General features: G+C 41.9%; 1 protein-coding gene across 1 annotated transcript in view; it reads left to right on the forward strand.

Annotated features, from left to right (window-relative positions):
* Nucleotides 1-26101, forward strand: part of LOC122811978 (prolyl endopeptidase-like) — a 2225690-nt gene that overhangs the window by 122498 nt on the left and 2077091 nt on the right. The window contains exon 2 of the mRNA XM_044084182.1: nt 25553-25627. Within this exon, the coding sequence (XP_043940117.1) occupies nt 25553-25627 (75 nt within the window). The remainder of the gene's footprint in view (nt 1-25552; nt 25628-26101) is intronic.

Genomic DNA, 26101 nt, shown 5'->3' on the forward strand with positions numbered 1-26101 from the left:
CATATTAGACCTGTGGTGATTCAAACACTTTCCAACAGCCTCACTTCTGTCATGATTCAGCATTTCAACAGGGGATAAATCACACATGTGACTACCTCAGATTCTGAAGCTGTACTCTGGAGACTACTGCAGGTTATACTACATTTAATTAATGGTGGGACATCTGTATTACAGCACTATTTATTTCTATAAATTATTTTTCCAGTCACACTTGCATACTGATGAACTTGTTGCAGCCATACCTGCAAACTTTCAATTCCTGCTTGCACATTAGATTACTTTTAATCAATACACTGCAGTGTTCTGATACATGCTACACTATAATATTTATTTACAAGTACTAGATGGGGTTACTAACCTGCATGGTGGCGCAGCCGCGCCAGCCTACGGTCATGTGTCTCACGGTTCGCAGAGCGGACACCTGCAGCTGTAATACAAAGGAAGTAATATTGGACTACACATCTCCATGGTATCAGCTATTTGAAATCCTTACATACATGAGTAAAATGTAACTTACTCAGTAGTGGGGCATTGGGCATATCCCAGGCCTCCTGGATCCATTGGGTCAACTGGTCTTGCTTACGCCGCTTCAGGTCCGCATGGTGGTGACGGACCTGCTCACCAGTGCGTGGAATGCCAGTAGCACTGGTCAGATCACGAGCCAACTGGTCCCATGCCTCCGCCCTGTACGCTCCCCATGAGACCTGGCCCTGCATGAGTTGGGCCTTGTGATGATGGACAAGGAGCCAGACCATGTATCTGGACTCCTCAACGCCCCAACGCTGTGCTCGAAAGCAACGTCCCTCACCTACTCCACTCATTCTGACTGCAGGTCTGTTCTACAATCAGTTCTGGTGTGTATTCCCGCCTATGGGGCTTATATATGCCGCTTTTCCTGCACATTTCTCTGATTGGCCGTTTTGGAATTGTATCTACTTCACTGAAAATGCTTTGTCATGCTCCATTCTGGATTTTATCCCATATATATGCTATTTCTGCATTTCTAGGTATTACTGTCATGGCTTAGTGGTTTAGTACCTTGACTCTAGTGCATGGTATCCTGGGTTCGAATCTAACCACTGATTTTTAATTTTCCTGACAGACATGAGTTGAAGACCTGTCAATCAAACATGCCATAAGCACTTTTAAGCACTTAAAAGCAGGTCTGCGCTCGTTTGCGCGGAGCTAACGCATGCGCACTGGCAGCTTGTGGGAGCGGCGCGCAAATGGTGTGCGCTGGGATAAATCTTAATTGGCTAGTGACACACATGTTAAGCTAAGCACAGCTAGTTGCAAACAGTTTCAGCCTGTTAAACCGGTGCTTAGCAACAGGCATACAGTTTGCAGCTTTTTAAACACTACGCAGCTACGGGCACTCTGTCTCACATTAGCTTAGCTATCAGTACATTTCTAATTATTTTTATTATTGTGTTACTTCAATATATATGCTCCATTTCATTCCATTTTACAAAAGGGTATACTTTTACATTTGGACAATACTGTCAGGGGCATTTTTAGTGCTTATTTACAAAAAAAAAAAAAGGTTGTTGTGTGGGCTCGAACCCTGCCTGCCTACTCTTAAGCCGGCAACTCTACCGCTAAGCTATTTCTTCTTGGCTTACTTTGCATATTTAGTTCTCATATCCTTCTCCACTGCCTGCTAACTGCAATTGCGCTAGTAGCACACCCGCGCACACGAGCGCACACAGTAGCACACACAGTAGCACACATTTACGGGGTTTAAAAAAAATAAAACAGTTTTTATTTTCATTTTATAGCCTCTGTTCACTTTGTACACTGATGGTCTGTGGGGGAATGTGTTGTGTAGTGCGTTTATTTACATTTCCATGGCCTCTCTCGTGGCTGTTTACTTTCAGCCATTCTACACTTACGGGGGCGTGTCCGCATGCAGGGCTTAGCCTACGGACACGCCCCTACTCTTACACGGACCGTGTAAGAGTTACAGTGTGATTCAGCATGCCTCATGCACCTCATGCATATGCATGACATGCTGACATCACACCGTTTAACTGCAGCCTCCGTGTAAGAGTTATAACTCTTACACGGAGGCTTCCTGAATCTGGCCCAGTGTGTAGTATCTGTTTATAAGTGTTCAAGACACAGTTCTAAAGGGATTCTTCTGGTATAGCAAACTAGATCTAAGGGTTAGCACCTGAGGATCATGGGATATTACTGTGCCTCGAGCTTTCTCGAAGATGCGGAGCTAGTGATGCGGCCGACTCCGAACCTGTGTGTAAGAACAAAGACGACATGAACAATTCACATGGAACGTTATGGTAAGAACATAACTTCTTATTAATACATAAAGTCTCTTTTTGTTGTGAAAAGGTAGTTTTATGCACAAGATCTCCTCGTAAACAGTCATCTCCTCCTTGGGCTCTCATCTTTGAACTGTTGAGCTAGAGAAGCTGACTTTGTCACCTTTTGAACTTTCTCATCAAGTCAATTTAAGGTTCTTGGAAAACTATAGTCATCATTGCTCTGACATGTGGAAGAAGTTTTTGCAAGCTCTCATCATGGATGAGCCCTATCTGATTTCGCACTGGGATAATGTCTCTAAGAACAAGCTCCTCATTTATGGCAAAAGTGGTGTCAGAGTTTTCTTTGAATCAAGCCATCAATCCCCCTGTTTTCACACACAACCCCAAAAACCAGGGAGAAAGGATTTGTACACTCTGGATATGCATAGATAGCTCAGGAGCTATCTTTTTTTTTCAAACACTTTTATTGAATTATCATGTGTGACATAGGCAGATTTACATTCATATAAAAGTAGTCCAACTATATTAACATAAACGTGGTACTTCACATATATTGCTATGTAACATATAACCTAAGCAATATTACATAAATTATTACATTTCTGCCTTTTTTAACAAGAAACATCTTTATTAATCCATCAGTTGCTACATAGGCAATCATACATTTATATAAATGAAAACATTTCTTATCAAGGGGCAAGCGAGGGACATCCTGTGTCTGAACAGACAGTTTTTTCTTCAGCTGTTGTTTTTAGTTATTCCCACCATGGCAAATCCATTCCAAGCAGTATTGAGACACATTCTGCTACAGCCTTGACGTCTTCAGTGATATACTGGTAGGGGGTGGACTTAGAAGAATTCTAGAGGCAGCTACGTGGTCCTCTGTAAACTTACCAAGCATTGCAAACTGGATTCCCTTTTCAAGTCTAGGTTGAACTTTGCAAGGGCCTGTCTCTGGGGACTCCTGGATCATTATTCCTCCTCCAAGCAGGTTGGATATGTTTTGATAATCAATCCATATAGCCTAAAGGCTACTACTGCAGTGGAAGTGATGAACATAATATAGTTGTGTAAGTTGCACTTACCCATAACAATAGATTTTTCACATTTCTCACTATTGCAGTAGCCCTGCCTACCCTACATCCCCCTGCACTTGCATATAGTTGTAGTTGGGATATAAAGTATCATTGTGTTTCTTTTTACTTTGTATATTTAATTTGTTATTTTTGGTTGTTTTGATTCAGGATTGTTGGGTTCTTCTCTCCTTTGTATGAGCAAGAAAGATCTAATGAAAGCTTTACTCTGTGGATTAGCTGATCTTGGCATTCACAGTGAAGGCTTTGAGGGGGGAGCCAGAGCTTTTTGAAGCTGTCTGGTTGCTGTTTCCTAGGCAGGAAACAGGCCATATAACCTAAGGGCTACTGTAGCAGTGAGGAATTCAAATATATACGGTTATGGGTAAATGCATCTTACACAACTGTACTTTCCTGTAAAACGGTTCTGAGCTGGGAATTGCTGATAAAGGCTTATTGTGCTTGTTATTCTATGTGTCTTTGTTCTGGTTTAAGCACTTGGGCTCCAAACCAGTCATTTTACATTAAGAAGGTTTGTGGTCTACACTCTTGTGGGAGTAGAGAGTATTCTACGTCCTTCTGAGCTGGGAATTGCTGTTGTAAGGCTTATTGCACCTTTATTTGATTCACTAGAGGGCTAGCTTGTTTAAAAATTTGAATGTCTGTACCTGGCTCATTTGGTGACACTTGGTGACTGTGCAACTTGAGAAGAGTGTTTCTGTGTCGAATATCTGTACTTTCTGACCTTTTTTATAGTATTCGATTAGAACTGCTGCTCTCCTTGCAGTGGTGATCTGTATAGTTGCCGATATCTCACACCGTAATTCCCCTTTGTAATCTGTGTAGATGCCGATCTCTTGCAGTGTACGTGTACCTTAAAATACTCTTCCTCACTAGTCTGATTTTTTTTTTTTAACTACTAGACCGTCTAATTTGTGCATAGCTGAATGTTGCCAATCAAGTTCCTTGTCTTATTGACCTATTCAATATTTAAATTTCCCTCTCTCCTACCTAGATGATCAGTAGCCATGGATATGCACTTCCCAATTTTCTGTTTAGCCAGTCTGGTTGATATGGGTGTTCTGAGGCATTGTAGCAATTGCTCCATGTACACTGGCAAGCCATTTATTCTTAATAAAACAGAAAAAGTATGCGAGTGGTGTAAATACACTTTAATGCTGGAGGCAAAAATCTCCTACAACCAAAACTAATCCTATAGAGGTTGTCTGTGACACTTGCACCATGTCTACTGCACACGGCAAAATCCCTACACATAAACCTACTTATGTTGAGGCACTTGCAAGTAACCTTCCTAAAACCCTAAGACCTCCTGCACAGAACAATCAAAAAAGACTTCTCATCCATCATGTAAACACTCCGTTAAAACACCACCCACAATTACACATAGCACCACTGTATCCAGTGACTCTACTGCTAAGCCCTTAAGGCAAACCAGCGCACAAACAAATTTCCTAGTCATTGGTGATTCTGTAGTGAGGAACACTGATGTCCCCTCTCCAGACGGAGTGAGGAGAGAGTCATGGTTAGCTGCCTTTCTGGCTCTAGGATCTGTCAAATCACACAGGCACTCAGGTCATTGACTCACAGGTACTACTATGACACTGTTGTAGTCCATGTGGTTGTTAATGACCCAAGCTTACCTTGCTTGACTATATGAAGAGAGACATCATTGAGCTTGCTGATTATGTGCCTCGGACAGGCATGAGCCTAGCACTGAGCAGCATACTACCTTCTCCAAGGATGATGCCACATTACCAACAGAAAATTATTGATTTTAACATTTGGCTTTGCTTCTGGTATCATTCTAAGAGGGTACAATATTTAATGGCCTGGGAGGGCATGGTTGACAGACCATACTGTTTTTCCAAGGGTGGCCTGCACTTATCCCCTCTAGGCTTTTGGATATTGGCAAAGACTTTTTCCACCCCCATAGTGCATTTTTAGGCAATGCCAAACTGATAAACCTCCCGCCTTAACTGAACCTACAAAGGAATTTCTAAAGGTGGTACTCCTCAATGCTAGAAGTCTTAACAAGAAATTCCACTCCCCGCAAGCCTTCCTCTCCCTGGACAGTGTGGACATCTGTGTAGTAATGGAGACATGGTTTAAAGTCATGGAGAGTACCCTCAGCAATGCAAGGTTATAATGCCTTTCACAGCTTTAGAACAACTACTGTACAGAAGGGAACTAAAGTTGGAGGTGTCAGTCTATGTTAAAACCAACCTCACATCCAAACTAGTTAAAGTGTATGACCAATGGAACTCATGCATGTGCAACTCACCATAAGCAGAATCTTGTACCGTATCCTTGCAACCTGTAGGTCACCCTGCATGTCCCAGGAAACCCATACTACCTATCTCAGTGTACTAGTCCCTCCCCATTCAACCCAGTACAATATTCATGGGGGATCTGAACTATCCCTGTATAGATTGGGAGTCCTACACCACGTGTAATGGACAATCCCAGTGATTCCTAAACTTTGTTAATGCCAACATCTTGGAACAGTTAGTCCATTCTCCTACCAGGGTACAAACATCCTTCACCTTATATTCACAAGGGTCTACTTTGAATTCCCAAGCTACCAGTAGACCAAACAATGAAAGACAGAGACGAGAAACATAAATAATCACAATCCTGAAACTTTAAAACATTGAACCCCAAAACACCAAAAACCCAAAAGCAAACTTGTCTCTTACACTCAAAGGAAAATAAAATACCAAAAAAACACAGACATTACTTCATACGACAACTATCACACTTCCAAAAACCACTTTTACAAATCTTCACATAATCACATATATAAAATCTAAATAACCTTCTAAACAGAAGATTAACTAACAGAAAACATAACCGGCAGGTAAAAAAACTCAACAATCAACACTACAACTGTTTATTTTTCCTTCATATTAGCAGGGGGGGATGCACTCCCCATACCCCCTGCAAATTAAATATAACAACTCTGAGATCACACTAATCCTAAGAAAAATGATAGACCCTACTGATCGCTACACTACAGTTCTCTCTTGACAACTTCACTCTACCTACATAAAACTGCACACACTGTACCCTGCCACTTCAACAACATGTCGTTTGTCATTTAACATTATCAACAAGAAAGTATTTTTAATTACTTACCTCTACCAAAACTTACACTGCCATACCACTTCTTCACCTACTCTGCAAGCTGAATAACCATACAACCCTCCACCGACAGCACGACCTTACAACATACACGCCACTATACCTTTTACGTCCTACCAAAACAACCTTAAAGGGACAGTGCAACATAAACAAACTTACCGTTTAACTGTTATTACAGTTCTCTGTTCCGAGCTACGATCTGGTAAACATTCGATATTATGATTCCTAGTGTTTCTTGTTTTGGTCTTTTGTGGTTCGGGCTACTGGTACTAGGGGAATTCAAAGTAGACCCATTCACGAACATGAGGGGACCAGTGTTCCTCACACAACGTAATATTTTCTCTCGTCAGATCTGACTTTAAAGCAGTATTACTTGAAAAGAAAATTAAATTTGAGGATCCAGCAAAACCAAAAACCTTTAGGAACTATTCCTAAACTAACCTCTCTCAACTAAGCAACACTCTGGCTAAATTCCAAGCACTCCCAAACCCAGAAAACACTGAAGCATATGCTAATTTTTTTTTTTACAAAATCTCTGTACAGTCATATGGATAACTGTATAGAGCAAGCTGTGTCCACTTGTATTAAGAATAAGACCAACTCCAAAGACAAGCCATATGGTGGAATCATAATATCAAATCGGTTATACAACAAAGGAAAAAAAATCTTGGCTAAGTGTAGGAGGAACAAAGCCATATATACTAAAAGACCCTTGATCAATCTATACAATCAGCTAAAAGGGTTAATTAATACTTAAAGGCTATATTTGAAGAAAAAATAGCTTCTCAGGCAAAGGACAACCACAAAGCTTTCTACAGCTATATCCATAACCTCATAGGAAATACTCAACAATGTGCAGAACTCATTGTAAATGGCAACACCCACACTAAACCAGAGGCCATTGCCAACCTTTTGGCTGACAGGTTCAGCTCAAACCCCCCCCCCCCCGATAATCCAAAGAAAATACTTCATACTACAATCCCCTCAGCTATTACTAGGGAACAGGTCATTCATGTACCTTCCAAAGTGGGCCCCGATAACATCCTGGGATGCTTAATAAACAGCATGAAACATGAGCTCTCTGGTCCACTTCAGTCACTTTTCAGCTGGAGCCTACAGTCAGGTTTTGTGCCCAAGGAATGGAAGATGGCTAGAGTCTTTCCCCCTGCACAAAAGAGGTGCAGCCACTGATCCAGGTAACTACAGGCCGATAAGTCTGATCAGCCTGATATGTTAGGCCAAGGAAAGAATTATCATGGATATGATAAATGAGGACATAAGTAACCTGCAAACTCTGGACCTGTCACAGTTCAACATTGTTAAATGAAGGTCATGCTTATTAAATCTGGTGGATTTTTTGAGAGGGTCACCAAAGCACTGGATGAAGGCAAGACCAGTGCGCACAGCTTACCTTGATTTGGTGAGGGCTTTTGATACAATACACCACTCGGGCAATGTGCTCACTAATTTAGGTATAAACCCTTTTATCACTCATTGGATAGTCATCTGGCTCACCGATAAGACACGGGAGGTCAGAATAGGTGAGGGCACCTCCACCAAGAGGCCAGTCACTAGCAGAATCCCTCAGGGGTCAGTACTGGGCCTGCTCCTTTTTGGTATCCATTTCTCTGAAATGGAAGGAAATGATGAAGGTTTATGGCTGATTGAGTTTGCAGATGATTGCAAGCTGGGGGTTATCGTCAATTCCCCTGCAGACACTAACATTCTTCAGGAAGGCCTATCTCTGATTAACGAATGGTGCCAAAGCCACAATCTTAAACTCAATGCCAGGAAATGCATAATTGTATCCTTTGGGAAGTCAACCATCCTGGCTTATTCATGTTGATATACCCCTAAGAGTTTACCTAACGGTCAGGGATTTGGGTACACATGAAGACAGTAGCCTTACCATAGACCACACCATCACGTAGCCACAGTAGTGAGGAAATCCTGTAATATTGTGCAACATGTAAATAAGGACATGGCATCTACATCCAAAGAGGATGTTCTTCTTGTTTCACTGTTGCAGTCATTACATTTGGGTTATCTGCTTGCAGGTAGCACTCAGTCGGCCTGATTAACAAAGTCTTGAGTCCTGCGTCGGTTGCTGTCCCTTTTTCCATGACGTCAGGTCGTCAGGAGTATAAAATATGCAGCTGACGCCATTACACCAGTCTTTCTTGCCGTGCGGTGCCCAAAACAGAAGCAGTTCGCAAGTGCCGGTCGGCCGACCGACACATGAAATTTTCGTTTTCGAGTTTCAAATCCGAAGTCTTCAACTAAAGCCGTCTTCAACTAAAGCCAAGTACCCCATTAGGGAAACTTTTTCTTGCTCCTTACCGATGTCAGTAAAAGTTAATAATTGCATTACTTGTGGAAAGCAAATACCTCATAAAGATTTTCATTTGTACTGTATTCCTTGCCTAAGCCCTGACCACTTCATACCTTGCTGCCAGTTTTGGGCTTTATTTAATCAGCGCACTATCCATCGTCGGTATATTTTCGCCTCTAAATATTTCGGTTCTCGGTTTAATTATCCAGAAATGTCACCAGTTAGCCATCCGACTACCGGGATTCCGAAAAAAACACAAAGCTAAAGACAGAGAAAGGCCGCCGAGGTCCAAAACTGCCGACGCTTCTCCTAAGCCAGTCGCCAGTCTGCCGGTACGCCATGAGGCGCTTTTGCAGCCCCTGATACCCGCTAATTCTGATTCACAGGCCTCTACTGAGACCCATTCAGAGTCCAGTATGCCGCAAGATGCTTCAACTATGGAACCTGCGAATGTCTCTACCTTGGATGGGTCCAGAGCCGCTGTGCAGGCACCGGCTTCTGAGGGTGTATTTAGGCCTATGGACTTGCATATTAAATTGACGTCTCCTTCTTTACTTAGGCCTAAATATCGATCCATGCCTAAAATAAACGATGCCCAGGCCACATGCTCAGGCCTGTATGCCTAAAAAACAAATGATAAGAATGGCTGAAGATCTAATAACTCTAATCAGGGGTAGCCAACCCCCCCCCCCTTTCTAAGAGGCCTAGGACTGAAGTTGATTATGAATCTTCTGATCAGGATTCTGTTTTTTATGATTCTTCTGATTATCTGGATTTGCTATTATCTACTTATGAAGATTCTGATGCAGAGGACTCCATTCCCTCTGCTTCCCCTCCTGAGGATTTTTCTTGTGGGGAAACCTTGCATACTCTTAAGGGAGCATTTCCACTAGGAAAGCCAGGATTTTTTCTGATTCAAAAAAGAGGCTTAGGGATTTCCTTCTCCTACCTCAGCATAGGCCTTTAGCTATTCCTCCTGTACTAGACATTGTTGATGCTTTTTCGGAATCTAGTTTGGCCCCTGATTCCCTGCCTCCTGCTCCCAGAAAACCTGACAGATATTACAAGGTCCCCGATTCCCACAAGTTCCTTTTTAAAAATCCTATTGCAGATCCAGAGACTATTTCACAGGGGCCCAAGGGCATTACGGCTTCTACTGCTAAAAATCCTACCCTTTCTGATAGAGACTTCTGGGCACTGTGTAGATGGGGTAAGAAGGTTTACACTTCTGCAACCTTGGCCATTAGGGCTTTAAACTGCCAGTTTCATATGTTAAAGTATCCGCAACATGTTATTGGACTGCTTAAACAGGAAATGATGTTGATTCCTGACTGTGTAGAAATAAAGAATTACAGGATTTACTGCATTCTGCTGAACAAGTTGGAAAACATACTTTGCAATGTGGTTTTGATTCATTAGAGGCCTCTTGCAGGGCTGCTGCTACTGGGTCTGTGCTCAGAAGGCATGCTTGGCTTAAGGAGCAGTCTTTGCCTGATCATGTTAAAGCTAAATTGTTGGATGCTCCTTTAAATCAGGACTGCCTGTTTGGCAACAAGGCTGAGGAAGTTCTTAAAAAAGATGGAAGATAAAGCTAAATCTATGCAAACTGTTAAAGATTTTTTACAAGTTCAACCTCCTAGATTTATTAGGCACTGGCCCTCTAAGAATTGGTCCTTTCCAGCCCCTTCCAGGTCTTCTCAAGCCAAACCCAGACACAGCAAAAACCCCAGGTTTCAATCCCAGGGGACACACAGAACCAAGCAGTGGGGGGCCTCATCTTCCAAATCTGGGAATAATAAGACTCCCCTCCTATGGTAAACTATCTCAATGACTTCCTTTTAAAATTTCCAAGCACTTATCAACTGACTGCCCCTTTGGGGGGAAAGATTGCTCTTCATGCAAAGAATTGGGAACTCATTACCCAGGACAAATGGTTTTAAATATAGTGTCCCAGGGATACAGATTTCACTTCCACACGTTGCCAACACCAAGCGGGAGGCCGGACCTACCCACAAATCAGTGGGCAGAGGCCCAAAAACAAGTACTTTCTCTCTTACGCATGGGGGCTATTCAACTGGTACCAGAAGAGGAAAAGGGACAAGGTTTCTACTCGAGACTTTTTCGGGTACCCAGAAAAGACAATTCATGGCGTCCTATCCTGGACCTGTCTACTCTAAACACTTTTTTAGAGATTCCAAAATTCAAGATACTGAGTCTTCACCAATTACTTCCTACACTAGGCAAAGATGCCTGGTTGGCAACACTAGATTTAAAAGAAGCATACCTGCACATCCCAATCGGGGAATCTTGCAGAAGATACCTACGCTTCAAAGCAGGCTACATGCACTATCAGTTCTCTGCACTGCCCTTTGGCTTATCTACTGCGTCAAGGGTATTCACAAAGTGCCTAGTTCCAGTTATTGCATTTTGCAGGCAAAGAAATATTCAAATATACCCATACCTGGACGATTGTCTAACTCAGGCAGAAAGCCAGGACATACTTTTGAATCATCTGGCCTTTGTACAAAGGGTTCTAATTTGTCTGGGGTACACCATAAGCGAAAAGAATTTGCACTTTGTACCCTGTCAACAAATTATATTCCTGGGAGCAAGCTTGAATACAACTTCCCAGATGGCTTACCTCACGCCAGAGAAACAAATTCATTTGACAACCTACTTCAAACAATTGGCCACAAAAACCCTCTATCTGCAAGACAAATACTGCAAGCCTTGGGGTTCATTGCTTCCTGCATTCTTCAATTCCATATGCAAGACTGCATATGAGGAAATTACAGTGGTATCTAAAAAGCCTATGGTGTCAACATTCTCAGGACCTAGAAACAATGATTCCTATCATACCTTGCCTACGCATAGAGTTCCTTTGGTGGGCAGAGGCCTGCCACCTAAACAAGGAACTACCTTTCACACCACCCCCTGCCGGCCAAACCCTAAAAGACGCATCAGACTATGCATGGGGGGGCTCACCTGGCAGGGAAGTGCATTCAGGGCAAATGGAACCCAAGTCAAATGCACCTGCATATCAATCGGAAAGAAATGTTAGCTGTACAGAATGCTCTGACAGCCTTCAAGGACCACATTCTTCCAGGACAACTAATGGTTAAGACGGATAACACCACTGTTATGTGGTACATAAATAAGCAGGGGGGTACACATTCTTACCCCCTCTGCAGACTAGCCATGATATTGTGGAACACAGCCTTGAGCTACCAAGTCCGCCTACAAGCTCAATTCCTGCCTGGAAAATTTAAATACACTGGCAGACGGACTAAGCAGAAATCTTATGGACCCACATGAGTGGAAACTGGAACCAAGGACTTTCAACATGTTGACAAGCAAATGGGGGAGCCCAGATATAGACTTGTTTGCCTCTCCCCAGAACTACCAATTGGATAAATTTTGCACAAGGACTCCCCACAAACATGCCAGGGAAGTGGATGCTCTATCCTTCAGCTGGAAAAACCTATCAGTCGGTGCCTTCCCCCCTCTGCCTCTACTCTCCAAAGTACTACTAAACATCAAACAGGACAAACCAAGGATGATTTTGGTTGCTCCAGACTGGCCACGCCAACACTGGTACCCCCTCTTGTGCAGTGCGTCATGGTTATCTCCATGGCACCTGCCTCAGACTCCTTCCTTGCTGCCTGAGCAGGAGAACCAGATTCTGCACCCTCAGCTTCTAACACTGAACCTTGCAGCCTGGCTAATTACTCAATCTCTCCTTTACCATCCCTTAGCAAACCTGTGATGGATATCATTGTAGAGGCAAGGAGGCCTAGTACTAGAAAATCTTATGCTGAAAAATGGAAAAGATTCTGTGCCTGGAACCAGTCTCAAGGGATGAGCACAGCAGCGCCCAATTTACCTCCGATTTTACAATACTTAACTGAGATGCTTCACAAGGGCCTGTCTTTTTCCTCCATTAAAAGCCACGCCTCAGCCATTTCAGCTCATTATAACACAGAACCTCCCCTCGTCTCTCATCCACTGCTCAAGCAGTTCCTCAGAGGGGCCAAAATTTTGAGACCACACAGGAGAGCTCCATCCCCAGCCTAGGACCTTAACTTTGTCTTGAAGAAACTCACTCTACCTCCTTTCGAGCCAGCTGCTGCTGCAGACTTAAAATTTCTTTCTTGAAAAAACAGCTTTTCTTTTAGCAATCACTTCAGTTAGAAGGGTATCTGAATTACAAGCCCTTATGGCAGTGGAGCCTTTCATCATCTTTCATGCGGACAGTGTGTCCCTCAGAACCAGTCCATCCTTCATGCCAAAGGTGGTATCCAATGTGGCTCTTAATCAGTCCATTCATTTGCCAACCTTCTTTCCCAATCCACAGAATAAAGGGGAACGGATACTGCATTCCTTAGATGTGCACAGACAACTTAGATTCTACTTAGACAGGACTAAACCTCAAAGATAATCTGAGCAACTGCTGGTGGCATTTGCTGCAGGGGCAGAGGGGAAGGCTATTTAAAAGCAAACCATTTCTAAATGGATAAGCCATTGCATTAATTTCTGCTGTAAGCGCCATGGAAAACCTATCCCCCAGGGGATCAGACCTCACTCCATCAGGGCTGCATCTACCTCTACAGCCTTTCTCAGAGGCGTCCCTACCAGGGACATCCTAGAAGCTGCTACTTGGAGTTCTGTACATACTTTCACCAAGCATTATCATTTGCCAATTTTCTCTAAATCCAGAGCTGGCTTTGCCACTGCAGTCTTACAAGGCCTTATAGCTGGTCCTAATGCTATCTAAATTCCTCCTCCCAACCATAGCTTTGGGAATCTACCCAAATGTAATGACTGCAACAGTGAAACACGAAGAACATAGTACAGTTGTGTACACTTACCATAAGTGTAGATGTTTGAGTTTATTCACTGTTGCAGTCCTGGTTACCCTCCGTCCAGTCCCCTAACTTCTTTTGGCTAGAACTCTACTTTCCTTTACTATGCTTAAAAGCCTTTTTGGTGTATTTGCTTTTTGTTGGAGGTATATCTTTGTACTTTTATATTTAATTGCTTCCCATTAGGGGGGCACCTGACATCTGGGGCAAGAAAAACTGATGTAATGGCGTTGGCTGCATGTTTTATACCCCTGACGACCTGACATCATGGAAGAAGGGACAGCAACCGACGCAGGACCCAAGACTTTGTTAATAAGGCCGACTGAGGGCTACCTGCAAGCAGAAAACCCAAATGTAATGACTGCAACAGTGAATTCACTCGAACATCTACATTTATGGTAAGTGTACACAACTGTTCTTTATTATCCCAGTGTACTCTGCTCTTATCAGACCAATCATAGAGTACAATGCTCCCTTCAATGTGTACCTGACCAAATATATGCAGCAACTAGGGTGACCTCAGAAGTTCCTTACTAAAAGATTACAAGGCATAACAAACTTGCCTTGTCCTTTCTGTCTACTTGGTCTCCTATAGATTGCTGAGGAGTGGTGTATGCCTGGCTTACAAGGCATCCACAAACCCCACACTTACGAATCTCATGCATATTCATAAGTCAAACAGTACCACAAATACAAGGTCTAAAGACCTGAATTTTGTCTGACTTAAACAGAACATGCTAGAGGGACAGATATGTGTCCCAGAGACTGAAGGGACAGATATGTGTCCCAGAGACTGACACTCCTGTGGAACAGGCTTCCCATGAATGTGAAGCTGAGTTCATCTGTTACCCAGTTTAAGTGCAACCTAGACCACTGGATGGGGAATGGGAAATTTACAACGGGCCTGGCACCTGTGTCCCTTGTGGATAGAAGTAGCTTATAAATGCATGGCCCTCAATGCCCTTTTTGGATGCTGGACATCATCTTTCTTTCAGAAAAACTTTGCTAGGTTTAGAAAGGCCCCCTGGGTCATTAGCCTAGTAATAGTATATGAATCGGTTAAGAACAACAGTTTCCATATCTCTTCATAGTCCAAAGTTTTTTTTTTTTTTTTTTGCATGAAAGTCTGATTGTGCAAGAAAAGCACCATTTTAATAGAGGCCTGGGGAGAAATGCTCTGAACTATGAGAATAAAAATATGTACATTAATGTTGTAATAGATAAAAGTTTCAAGGAACACAGCACATTATGACATACTGCACCATATCCTAGTAGTCCTTTAAAACATGCACATTGATATACCTGTTGAAGAAGAAATTCATAAATGAGGAAAAAAATCTGACTCCTATATTATTCTATTGTATACTGTTAAATGCTGTTATTACTCTTGTATATTGATAAATGCTGTTAATATTCTTGTATATTGTTAAATGCTGTTATTAACTCTCTAAATAATCTCTTAATTACGTACATATTTTTCTCCCCGGGCCTCCACTGAAAATGGGCTCATTTCAGCCCAGTGGACTTTCCTGGTTAACAAAAGCAAATAAATAAATAATAACTCTTCCATTTTAAGAAAGATATGTTTGCAGTTTGGAAATCTGTCCAAGAAGCATTGTTCTTTTGACATTTACTCTATTCCAGCATTCAGCTTGTCTCTCATTCTCATCCAAGGTGAATAAATCGCCCTAGCTTCAAGGACAGAAATATTAGGGGTTTTGAGTTTTTCCCCAAAGCAAATACATGAGAGGAGCCTTAACGTGTTCCATGTACTGGAGTTTCACCATACTTGGTGGCACCATTGTAATGTCTCTGGAACAAGTAGCCACAGCAGCCTAAGAAGCACTGCTCTCAGTAGTAGCAGTAAAAAGAACAGAAGGGGCAGAAAAATCACTAAAACTAGAAGCTACGGCAGACTCTGCATATTTCTTGGTGGCATAATAGTGGTACTTCTGAATTCACAGCAGCATATTTCATACTCAAGATACTGTCCATGTCAGGAACATTTTGCAACAGCAGAGGCAACTTTGTAATTCCAAAGTTAAAAAGCAAAGGCTGTTCAAAGATGCCAGGGACTCTGAAAAACAGTAACCCACTGTTAGTTTTTTTCAAACACCTTTATTGAATTATCACTTGTGACATAGCCAAAATTTACTTTCATATAAAAGTAATCAAACTATATTAACATAAACATTATACTTCACATATATTGCTATATATCCTATAGCCTAAGCAATATTACATAAATTATTCAATTCCTACTTTTTTTTAAACAAGACATCTTTATTAAACCATCACTTACTGCATAGCCAATCATGTTTATATAAATGAAAATAAACCACACCGACACAATCCTAGTTGCAAATATTTTACATCACAAACCATACTGATGCACTCCCAGTTGCAAACACTGTACATCACTTATAAGCTACCCAATCTTTCTCATTCAAACATTACATATCGCAGTCCAAAGAAAACCACAACTTGTGTACAAAATGGGTTACGCATTTTCATCTACCTTCTTTCAAAACGTAGACTTCATCAGATCCAGCAACAAACAAATCACAAAATAAAATGCCCTTTATATAGTATTTTTACTTAATTAATCCAATTAAGCAATCAATTTAATTTAGCAATTGATTGCTATAAATTTTAATTCCAAAGTTACCGGAACTTCAGTCTAACATTCATAATGCTCATAGTGTTTCACTGTTGCAGTCATTACACTTGGGGTTATCCTGCTGGCAGGCTACCCGCAGTCGGCCTGAAGTCCAAAGTCCTGGTCCGGCGTCTGTTGCTGTTGCCTCTTCCCTGACATCAGTGCGCCAGGGGTATAAAAGATGCAGCCGACGCCATTTTGTTCAGTTTTTCTTGCCGTGCAGTGCCTGAAGCAAAAGCAGTTCGCAAGTGCCGGTCGGCCGACTCCTGAGATTTTCGAAATCGAATTTCAGATCCAAAGTCTTCAATAAAGCTAAGTACCCCGTTGGGGAAACTTTTTTCTTGCTCCAGACCGATGTCAGAAAAAGTTAACAAATGTATTTCTTGTGGGAAGCAAATACCTCATAAGGATTTTCATTCTTACTGTATTCCTTGCCTAGGCCCTGACCACGACATTGTTAGCTGTCAGTTTTGTGCTAGATTTAACCAACGCACTATTAAGCGTCGGTACGATTTTGCCTTTCATTACTTTGGCCAAAGGTTTAATTATGTAATGCCGTCGGAACAGCCGACAACCGGAGTTCATAAAAAGCGCAAGGAAAAAGAAAAGGACAGGCATCTGAGGTCCAAAACCGACGACGAGGCCTCCGCTAGGCCAGTCGCCGGTTCTCAGTGAGGCGCTTTCTCAGCCCCTGACACCCGCTACCTCAGAACCACAGGCCGCTACCAACTCCCACGTGGAGACAACTAGGCCTCTGGATACTCAAGGTATTGGACCTTCAGAAACTATTCCCTCAGATGGGTCCGGAGCTGCTGAGCAGGCATCGGCTTCTGAGGGTGTTTTCAGACCTACACAGTTATATAGCAAGCCAACCTCAGCTTCCAAGGCAAAGACTAAAACAGCCTTAAAGACAAAGAAACAAGTACAGCATTCTCCTGGACAGACTTCCATGCCTAAGAAACAGATGCTTAAAATGGCCAAAGACCTAATTACTTTGATCAGGGGTTCCCATCCCCCTCCTGATAAGAGGCCCAGACAAGACACTGAATATGATTCTTCTGATCAGGTTTCCATTTCCTCTGACTCCTCTTCAGAACAGGGATACTCTCTTCCTCCCTATGAGGATTCTGATGTTGAAGAATCTATTCCTTCAGCCTCTTCTCCTGAGGACTATTCTTTTGGGGAATCCCTGTATACCATGAGGGAGCATTTTCACTGGGAGAGCCAAGATTACTCAGAATCTAAGAAAAGGCTCAGAGATTTTCTTTTACTGCCTCAGCACAGACCTCTTGCTATTCCACCTGTACTAGATATTGTAGATAATGTATTTTCAGAGTCTGGCCTGTCTCCTGACTCTTTACCCTCTGCACCCGTTAAGCCAGACCGATACTACAGGGTTCCAGATTCACCCAAAGGGGTCAAGGCTTCCACTGCAAAAAACCCTGTCCCCTCTGATAGGGATTCTAGAGCACTGGACAGATGGGGAAAAAAGTTTACACCTCTGCTACCTTTGCTGTAAGGGCTTTAAATTGCCAGTTTCATATGCTTAAATATCAGCAATACGTAATGTCACTGCTAAAACAGAAAATGTTGACAAATTCTGAATGCTCTGACAACAAGGAAATGCAGGATTTATTGCATGCAGCTGGACAAGTAGGAAAGCATACTTTGCAATGTGGTTTTGATTCACTGGAGGCCTCTTGCAGGATCGCTGTTACAGGCTCTCTCATTAGAAGGCATGCTTGGTTAAAGGAACAGAATCTGCCTGATCATGTTAAAGCAAAATTATTTGATGCTCCATTACAGCATGATACTTTGTTTGGTGTTAAGGCAGAAGAGGTGTTAAAAAAAATGGAGGATAAAGCGAAATCTATGCAGACAGTAAAGGATTTTTTACAGGTACAGCCACCCAGATTTAGCAGGAACTGGCCTTCTATGAATTGGTCCTTTCCAGTGTCAGACAGGCCACAGAGAGGCAGATACAGACGCCCTAGAGGCAGATCTCAGCCCCAAGGCTCATACAGGCCTAAACAATGGGGTGCTTCTACCTCCAAAAGCGGAGAGGACAAATCACAGCCATATAGGAAACAGTCCCAATGACTTTCCACTGCCAATGCCAAGCACTTATCTTTTGGCAGCACCCTTAGGGGGAAAACTAGCACTTTTTTCACAAAATTGGCACATGATCACCCAGGACAAATGGGTCTTGAATATAGTTTCTCAGGGCTACAGGTTCCACTTTCACACCCTTCCAATGACAAAAGGTATGCCAGACCTGCCACACAATCAATGGGCAGAGACACAAAAGCAAATTTAATCTCTCATGGACATGAGGGCTATTCAGCGAGTACCACAGCAAGAGCAGGGACAAGGATTTTACTCGAGACTTTTCTTGGTACCCAGAAAGGACAAAGCCTGGAGACCAATACTGGACCTGTCTATTCTAAACACTTTTCTGGACGTTCCAAAATTCAGAATGTTGACACTGCAGCAGCTTCTGCCCATGCTGGGCAAGAAGGCTTGGCTTGTAACTTTGGACCTCAGAGGCATACCTGCATGTCCCAATCAGACAATCTTGCAGAAGATACCTCAGATTCATAGCTGCCTCAATGCACTACCAATTCTCTGCACTGCCCTTTGGCTTATCTACTGCGCCCAGGGTCTTCACAAAATGCTTGGCACCAGTAATTGCATTTTGCAGACAAAGAGGAATTAAAATATATCCCTACTTGGATGACTGCCTTATTCAAGTAGAGAGCAAGGACATTGTAGCATCTGACGTTTGTAAAAAGATTACTAATTTGCCTAGGGTACACAGTAAACAAAAATAAATCAAAACTAGTACCCTCTCAAGAGATAATATTCCTGGGTGCAAGCTTAAATACAACTGCCCAGATGGCTTATCTCATGCCAGACAAACAAAGGCAACTGACTGCTTACTTTGAAAAGATGGCAACAAAGACCAAGTTACCTGCAGAAAAAAATTATGCAGGCTTTGGGCTTCATGGCATCCTGCATTCTGCTAATTCCATATGCAAGACTGCATCTGAGGAAGCTACAATGGTATCTAAAAAGTGTTTGGATTCAACATTGCCACAGCCTGGAAACGTTAATTACCCTCATTCCCTGCCTGCAACAGGAGTTTCGATGGTGGGCACTGGCCTGTCACCACAACAAGGGGCAGCCATTCACTTTACCCACAGCCAGGCAGACACTAACAACAGATGCATCGGATTATGCTTGGGGGGCCCACATGGCAGGAAAATGTATTCAACGTGGCCCGCAAGCCAAATGCATCTTCATATCAATCAAAAAGAGATGCTAACTGTACGGAATGCCCTGACAGCCTTCAAGGACCTACTCCATCCAGGACAACTGTTGATAAAGACGGACAATACTACAGTCATGTGGTACATAAACAAGCAAGGGGGCACACATTCCTACCCCCTCTGCAGACAAGCCATGACTTTGTGGAACACAGCATTGACTTATCAAGTGCACCTGCAAGCAGAATTCCTGCCAGGAAAGACAAATACTCTGGCAGAAGAACTAAGCAGAAACCTCATGGACCCTCACAAGTGGAAACTAGATCCACAAGTCTTCAGCATGATAACAAGGAAATGGGGATGCCCAGACATAGATCTGTTTGCCTCCCCTCACAACTGCCAACTACAGAGATTTTGCACAAGGACTTATCACAAACAAGCATGGAAGGTGGATGCTCTATCATTCAGCTGGACAACCCTTATAATATATGCCTTTCCTCCACTGCCTCTCCTCCCCAAGGTACTCCTAAAGGTCAGACAAAGAGAAGCCAAAAATGATACTGATTGCCCCAGACTGGCCACGCCAGCACTGGTATCCAATCCTAAAGAGCTTGTCTCAAGGCCCAGCATGGACTTTGCCTCAAATTCCTCATCTCCTGACCCAACAAAACAATCAGATCCTGCACAGCCAACTCATAACCCTAAATCTGGCTGCATGGCTGATAATATAACCACTCAGAACACTCCTCTCTAAAGCAGTTATGGATGTTATTTTGGAGGCCAGGAGGCCCAGCACCAGAAAATCTTATGCAGAAAAAAGGAAGAGATTCTGTGCTTGGAACCAGGCACAAGGAATTGACACGCTTGTTCCAAATATTCCTCAGATTTTACAATACCTAACTGAGATGCTGGACAAAGGCCTATCCTTCTCATCAATTAAGATACATGCCTCTGCCATTTCAGCTCATTACAATACGGAACCACTTATTTTTTCACATCCACTGCTAAAGCAGTACCTCAGAGGGGCCAAAAACATAAGACCTCCAAGGGGAGCACCGATACCTACATGGGACCTCAATTTTGTCTTGGAAAAGCTCACACTGCCTCCTTTTGAGCCAGCCAATACAACCGAGATAAAATTCTTATCATGGAAAACAGCTCTGCTCCTGAGTTACAGGCATTAATGGCTGTGGAACCTTTTATTATTTTCCATCCGGACAGGGTTTCTCTAAGGACAAACCCACCATTTATGCCTAAGGTAGTGTCCAGTGTGGCTCTTAACCAAACCATTCATTTGCCTACTTTTTATCCAAACCCACAGAATAAAGGGGAGAGACTTCTGCATTCTTTGGACATACACAGACAGCTATGCTTCTACTTGGACAAAACTAAAGCTTTCAGAAAGACTGAGCAACTTTTGGTGGCATATGCTGCAGGGTCACAAGGAAAGGCTATCTCAAAGCAGACTATTTCAAAACGGATAGGCCACTGCATTCGTTTCTGCTATTCACAACATGGCAAGTCAGTGCCTAAGGGCATCAGGCCACATTCAACCAGAGCAGCCACTTCAACAGCTTTCCTCAGAGGAGTACCAACCAAGGATATTTTGGAGGCTGCAACTTGGACTTCAGTGCACACTTTTACAAAGCACTACCACTTACCTCTTTATTCTAAATCCAGAGCAGGCTTTGCCACTGCAGTTCTGCAGGGCCTCATAGCCACTCCTAATTCTATTTAGGCCCAGCCACACAACCTCAGCTTTGGGATTCAACCCAAGTGTAATGACTGCAACAGTGAAACACAATGAACATAGTACAGTTGTGTACCTACCATAAATGTAGATGTTCGAGTGTATTCACTGTTGCAGTCCAGGTTACCCTCCCACCATCCCCCTTTCATTGCTGGGACTTATCTGTACTTTTCTGTTCTATACAACCTATGTGGTGTATTTGCTTGTAGATGAAGGTAGTATTTATGTTAGTGCATGCTTTTTTATAAGCAGAATTTTTAGCCTACCCTTTTGAGGGCACCTGACATCTGGGGCAAGAAAAACTGAAGAAAATGGCGTCGGCTGCATCTTTTATACCCCTGGCGCACTGACGTCAGGGAAGAGGCGACAGCAACCGACGCCGGACCAGGTCTTTGGAATTCAGGCCGACTGCGGGTAGCCTGTCAGCAGGATAACCCCAAGTGTAATGACTGCAACAGTGAATACACTCTAATATCTACATTTATGGTGGGTACACAACTGTACTGTACGTTACAAAAGCTAATCATAGGTTCATAGTTTGTTACTAGGTTTTTGGCTCAAGAACCATTTAAGCCTAGCCAAACTTACCCCAGGTTTACCAAAATATTGCTAACGTGTCAATACCCTTAGGAATTTTATGCTTGTGATATAATTTATTTATTTATTTATTTTACATTTGTTAACCGGGCTAGTCCAACTGGATACATGTCCATTTTCAGTGGAGGCCCGAGGAGAAAAGCTCCGCTATCTACTACATGGTAACAAAACAGTAAATACAAAATTCACAATGGATATAAATCACAAATGGATATAAATCACAAATATGCAAGGCAATAACAACAATTTCAGGAAGTTACAAAAAAGGGGGATAGAGAGACAAGGAAGTTATTTAAGTACAGATATGGAAAAAAAAATGGAGAGCAGAATTAAGTTTTTTAAAAAAGTTAACAAAAGTGATACTAGAGAAGTATGGTATTTAGTTGAGATAGTCATATCTCAAGTCGAAAGGAAAAAATAAATTGAAGAAATAGATTTGGGAGAAAGTATAAGGGATATAGGAGGAGAATAGGAGGTCGAAGAGGAGCTAGATCAACTAGGATTGATACAAGAGCAAAGCCAGTGTTTAGTAAGAAAGAGTTTCAGTTTGGTCTTATATAGTGTAATGGAAGTCTGGGCTATAAGGTCTGGAGGAAGTTGATTCCAGATTTTACCAACTGAGTTGGAAAATATGGAGTCACCTGCTGTATTCTTTGAAAGATAAGTTTGAATCAGTATTTTATTAGAAGAGCGTAGGGCTTTTAAGTTGTTGTAGGGTTTTATAAGGGTGGAGAGCATGGGTATATTTTCAGGGTGGTAAAGGGCTTTGTGGGCAATTGTAAGCTGATCGTACTGAATTAGGTGGGGTAATTCCAGCCATCCTAGGTTAGAGAGGTTCAGACAGTGATGTGTTTTATATGGAGAGGCAGTGGCAAATCTGGCAATGTTGTTGTAGGCTGTTGTGAGCTTATTAATGTTATGCTTAGATAGATTAGTATAAATGGGGGAAGCATATAGTAAAGTGGAGATAAGATGTGTTCTTGCTATGGTAGTTCTTGCTTCGGGTGTTAGGAAAGTTCTGATTCTGTAGAGAGAACCTAACTTTCTATTAGTCGCTTTTATGATGGAGTTGATGTGAAAATCAAATTTTAGTAGGTTGTCAATAGTAATACCCAATAGTTTGGTTGTTTGGTCAGGAGAGATAAGGGTGCCATTGTTAGAAGTAATTGTGAAATTAATAGAGGGAGACAGGTGTGTGGGTAAGAAGAGGAGAAGTTTAGTTTTCTTAGGGTTTAAGAGAAGACAGTGGTTGGAGAACCATTGCTCAATAGTAGTGAATGTCTTTTGGGTAAGGTAGTGAAGGTCAGCTTGGTTTGTGGCAGAGCAAATGATGGTGGTGTCATCAGCATACTGAAAACAAGTAGTTAGGGTGGTGGCAAGATGCAAGTCATTAATAAAGATGGAAAATAAAAGAGGACCTAAGATGGAGCCCTGAGGGACGCCTAAAGTGGTGGGTAAAGCAAGCCTAAAGCTTGTACCCATCAAGTTTTCACAGGCTGCCCCTGTCCATTACTGACATAAGTACCATGTAGGGCTACATTTGTTATTTCCCATCCATCAGTCCAAGTTATGATTGAATGGCGTTAGGGATGAGGATTACTTCAAATGGATGGGAAGCCTATTTTTCAGAAGGTGTAATCTTGGAGGCATATAATCTTTTCCTTCAAGGTGTCCTTTTTATATCACATATGAGGTTTAGGTCCTTAGAGTGGGTATTTCTGATGCTCTTTGTTTTGCGGTGTGCAACAAATCTATCAGCGTGAGATCAGAGGATGCTTTGTATGCTAGGCTTAGATTGCAACTCAGCGGTCTGTAGAAGACTTGAGTACAAGGAAAGTGCTTTGAGACCGTCTGAAAAGGACTTGTTTACACCCCTTATTCTTTATGTGAGGAACCTCTGTGGTCTCAAGCTGTTGCAAGTGCCTGGTCAGGTACATGCCAAAGTGTACAGTGCATTGTACTCTGAGTGGTCTGATGAGAGCCGAGTACAGTGGAACAATGACATTCTTGGACCTGGATGCCATGTCTTTACTTATAACTTGTGGAACATAGAATGATTTTATCACCACAGTAAACACATGGTGGTCAAAGGACTAGTTACTGTTAGCTTGCATTCCCAGATCTTTGACCAGTGGGTCTATGTTTAGGGATGTATTATCAGTGTGGTAATTTCCAGGGGTGGCTGTTTTTTCCATAGGGTACCATTATTCATTTTTATTGACTTTTAATCTATGGCTCTGGCACTAGTTACTGTCAATGATTTCTCTGAGACATTGTCTGGCATATGGGGCTGCAGCTGACTCAAGAAGTGCCTCTTTGGACAAACCACCATGTGCCAAAGTAGTGACCAATAATTACATTTATTAGCATCTCACAAGGTAGTATTTCTGACTGTGACAAGACATCCGTTTCTTTTAAAGTAGCAATGTTTTCCTGTTGCACACCTCCTTTCTCTGCCATATTAAATCTCCATTAGTCTCTCAGGAAAAAGAAAAAGAAGGAGAATCTCTCCCAGTCTTCTGGCCGTATTATCCTCATTCATTATGAGTACCAGCTTGGGTTTCCCCTGAAAATGAGTCATACCTAGTATACTAACCTGGTTAAAAAAAAGTGAATAAATAAATGGGGAGATGAGCAGGTTGTCTGGGCCAAGTAGTCGCACTCTTCCTTCAGGGTCTCTAGTTTTATGTTTGTATACAGTAACCTTTGCAAGAGTAAGGAGTTATTTTGTTCTCCAAGTGGGTCATTGAGGTAACAATATAAATACAGTCATATATTGTTATTGCTGCAGATGGAAAACACAGCTTGAGTGTTCTGTGGAAGTTTAGCGGCATTTATGCAGATTTTAGAATTTTATAGGGTCCACTGTTTTCCCTAGTATGTTACAGATTTGCTGCATTTTGTATGTATGCAACTTAAGATAAAATTGCATTGCCTGATTTGCCGTGTTCTTATTTTTGTACAGACATCACTGTTTCTGTAGACTATTGGTGGATTCCTTTGCTTCTTTGCACTAGTGGAGCAACCCTTGAGTAGTAAGCAGTACATGGGCAATAGATCAGATAATTTACATAGAAATTGTGTATATTGGTTTATTCTCTCAAAATCAGTGGTAGAAGTTTGTATAAGGAATTGAGGCTTCACATATTAAATGGAGGGTCTCTACTTCCTGTAAGCTATCTATTGCTTTCCTTTTTCACTGCAAGATTACATTTCATCTTGCTAGTGCTAGGCACATCCAAGCAGTTTTGTATATTTCATTGAACGAAGATCTTTAGACCGTATCAGGAATAGTTTTGTGTTACACTGATTATTTGGCACAGTGTTCAGTAAAGTATACTTTCAAGTTTGTATTATGCTGAAATGTGAGGGTTGCATAAACTTTTATGTAACATGTTGCATGATGCATTGTTTATGTAGAAACTGTATGGATTACAGCACTTCATATATTTGCCTCCTACTGCTGCATTTCAGCTGTCTGATATTGACATTTGCCTGCAGTGAAATCTCATGCCTTTATATGTTGTAAAACACAGAATTTGTTTTATTTATTTATTTTTGTTATAAAGGTTGACATCTACCATGGTACTGAAGTGCCAGATCCATATGCCTGGCTGGAAGATCCTGACAGTGAAGAGACAAAGGTGAGTGACCTCTGTTCTCTCTTTTTACACAGAGCTGTAACTTCTTTTAGAACTTGTATGTTAATAAATATTTATATCTTCGAAATCCCTGGATGAAGTATCATAAAAGTATAACAATGAATCTGCTAATAAGTGCACATGGATGAATGCTCACTAAAATGGTATAGGGTCAGCTTTTTTTCAGAACTACATCAATAGAAAATGGATTACTGATGTTAGGAGAGTAATGGAGTATTGTATAATCTTATAAAATAGAAACTTGGATAAAGTATGGCAAAAAAATTGAAAAGATCAGTAGATTTTTTACATGAAATATTGTATTATACATTACACAGTGCAACAGATTTTAAAATTCTTCTCCATATTGTCTTTTAGTGAGATTAAAATACTTAAGACTTTGCCATTATTGCATATTTGTGAAAGTTATATGAAGTCTTGACTCTTGCCAGATTTCAAGTACTTGACAAGTATTTT

The sequence above is a fragment of the Protopterus annectens genome, chromosome 1.part1, assembly GCF_019279795.1.
Source record: "Protopterus annectens isolate FY-2018-M chromosome 1.part1, PAN1.0, whole genome shotgun sequence".
NCBI classification, from domain to species: Eukaryota; Metazoa; Chordata; order Ceratodontiformes; family Protopteridae; genus Protopterus; species Protopterus annectens.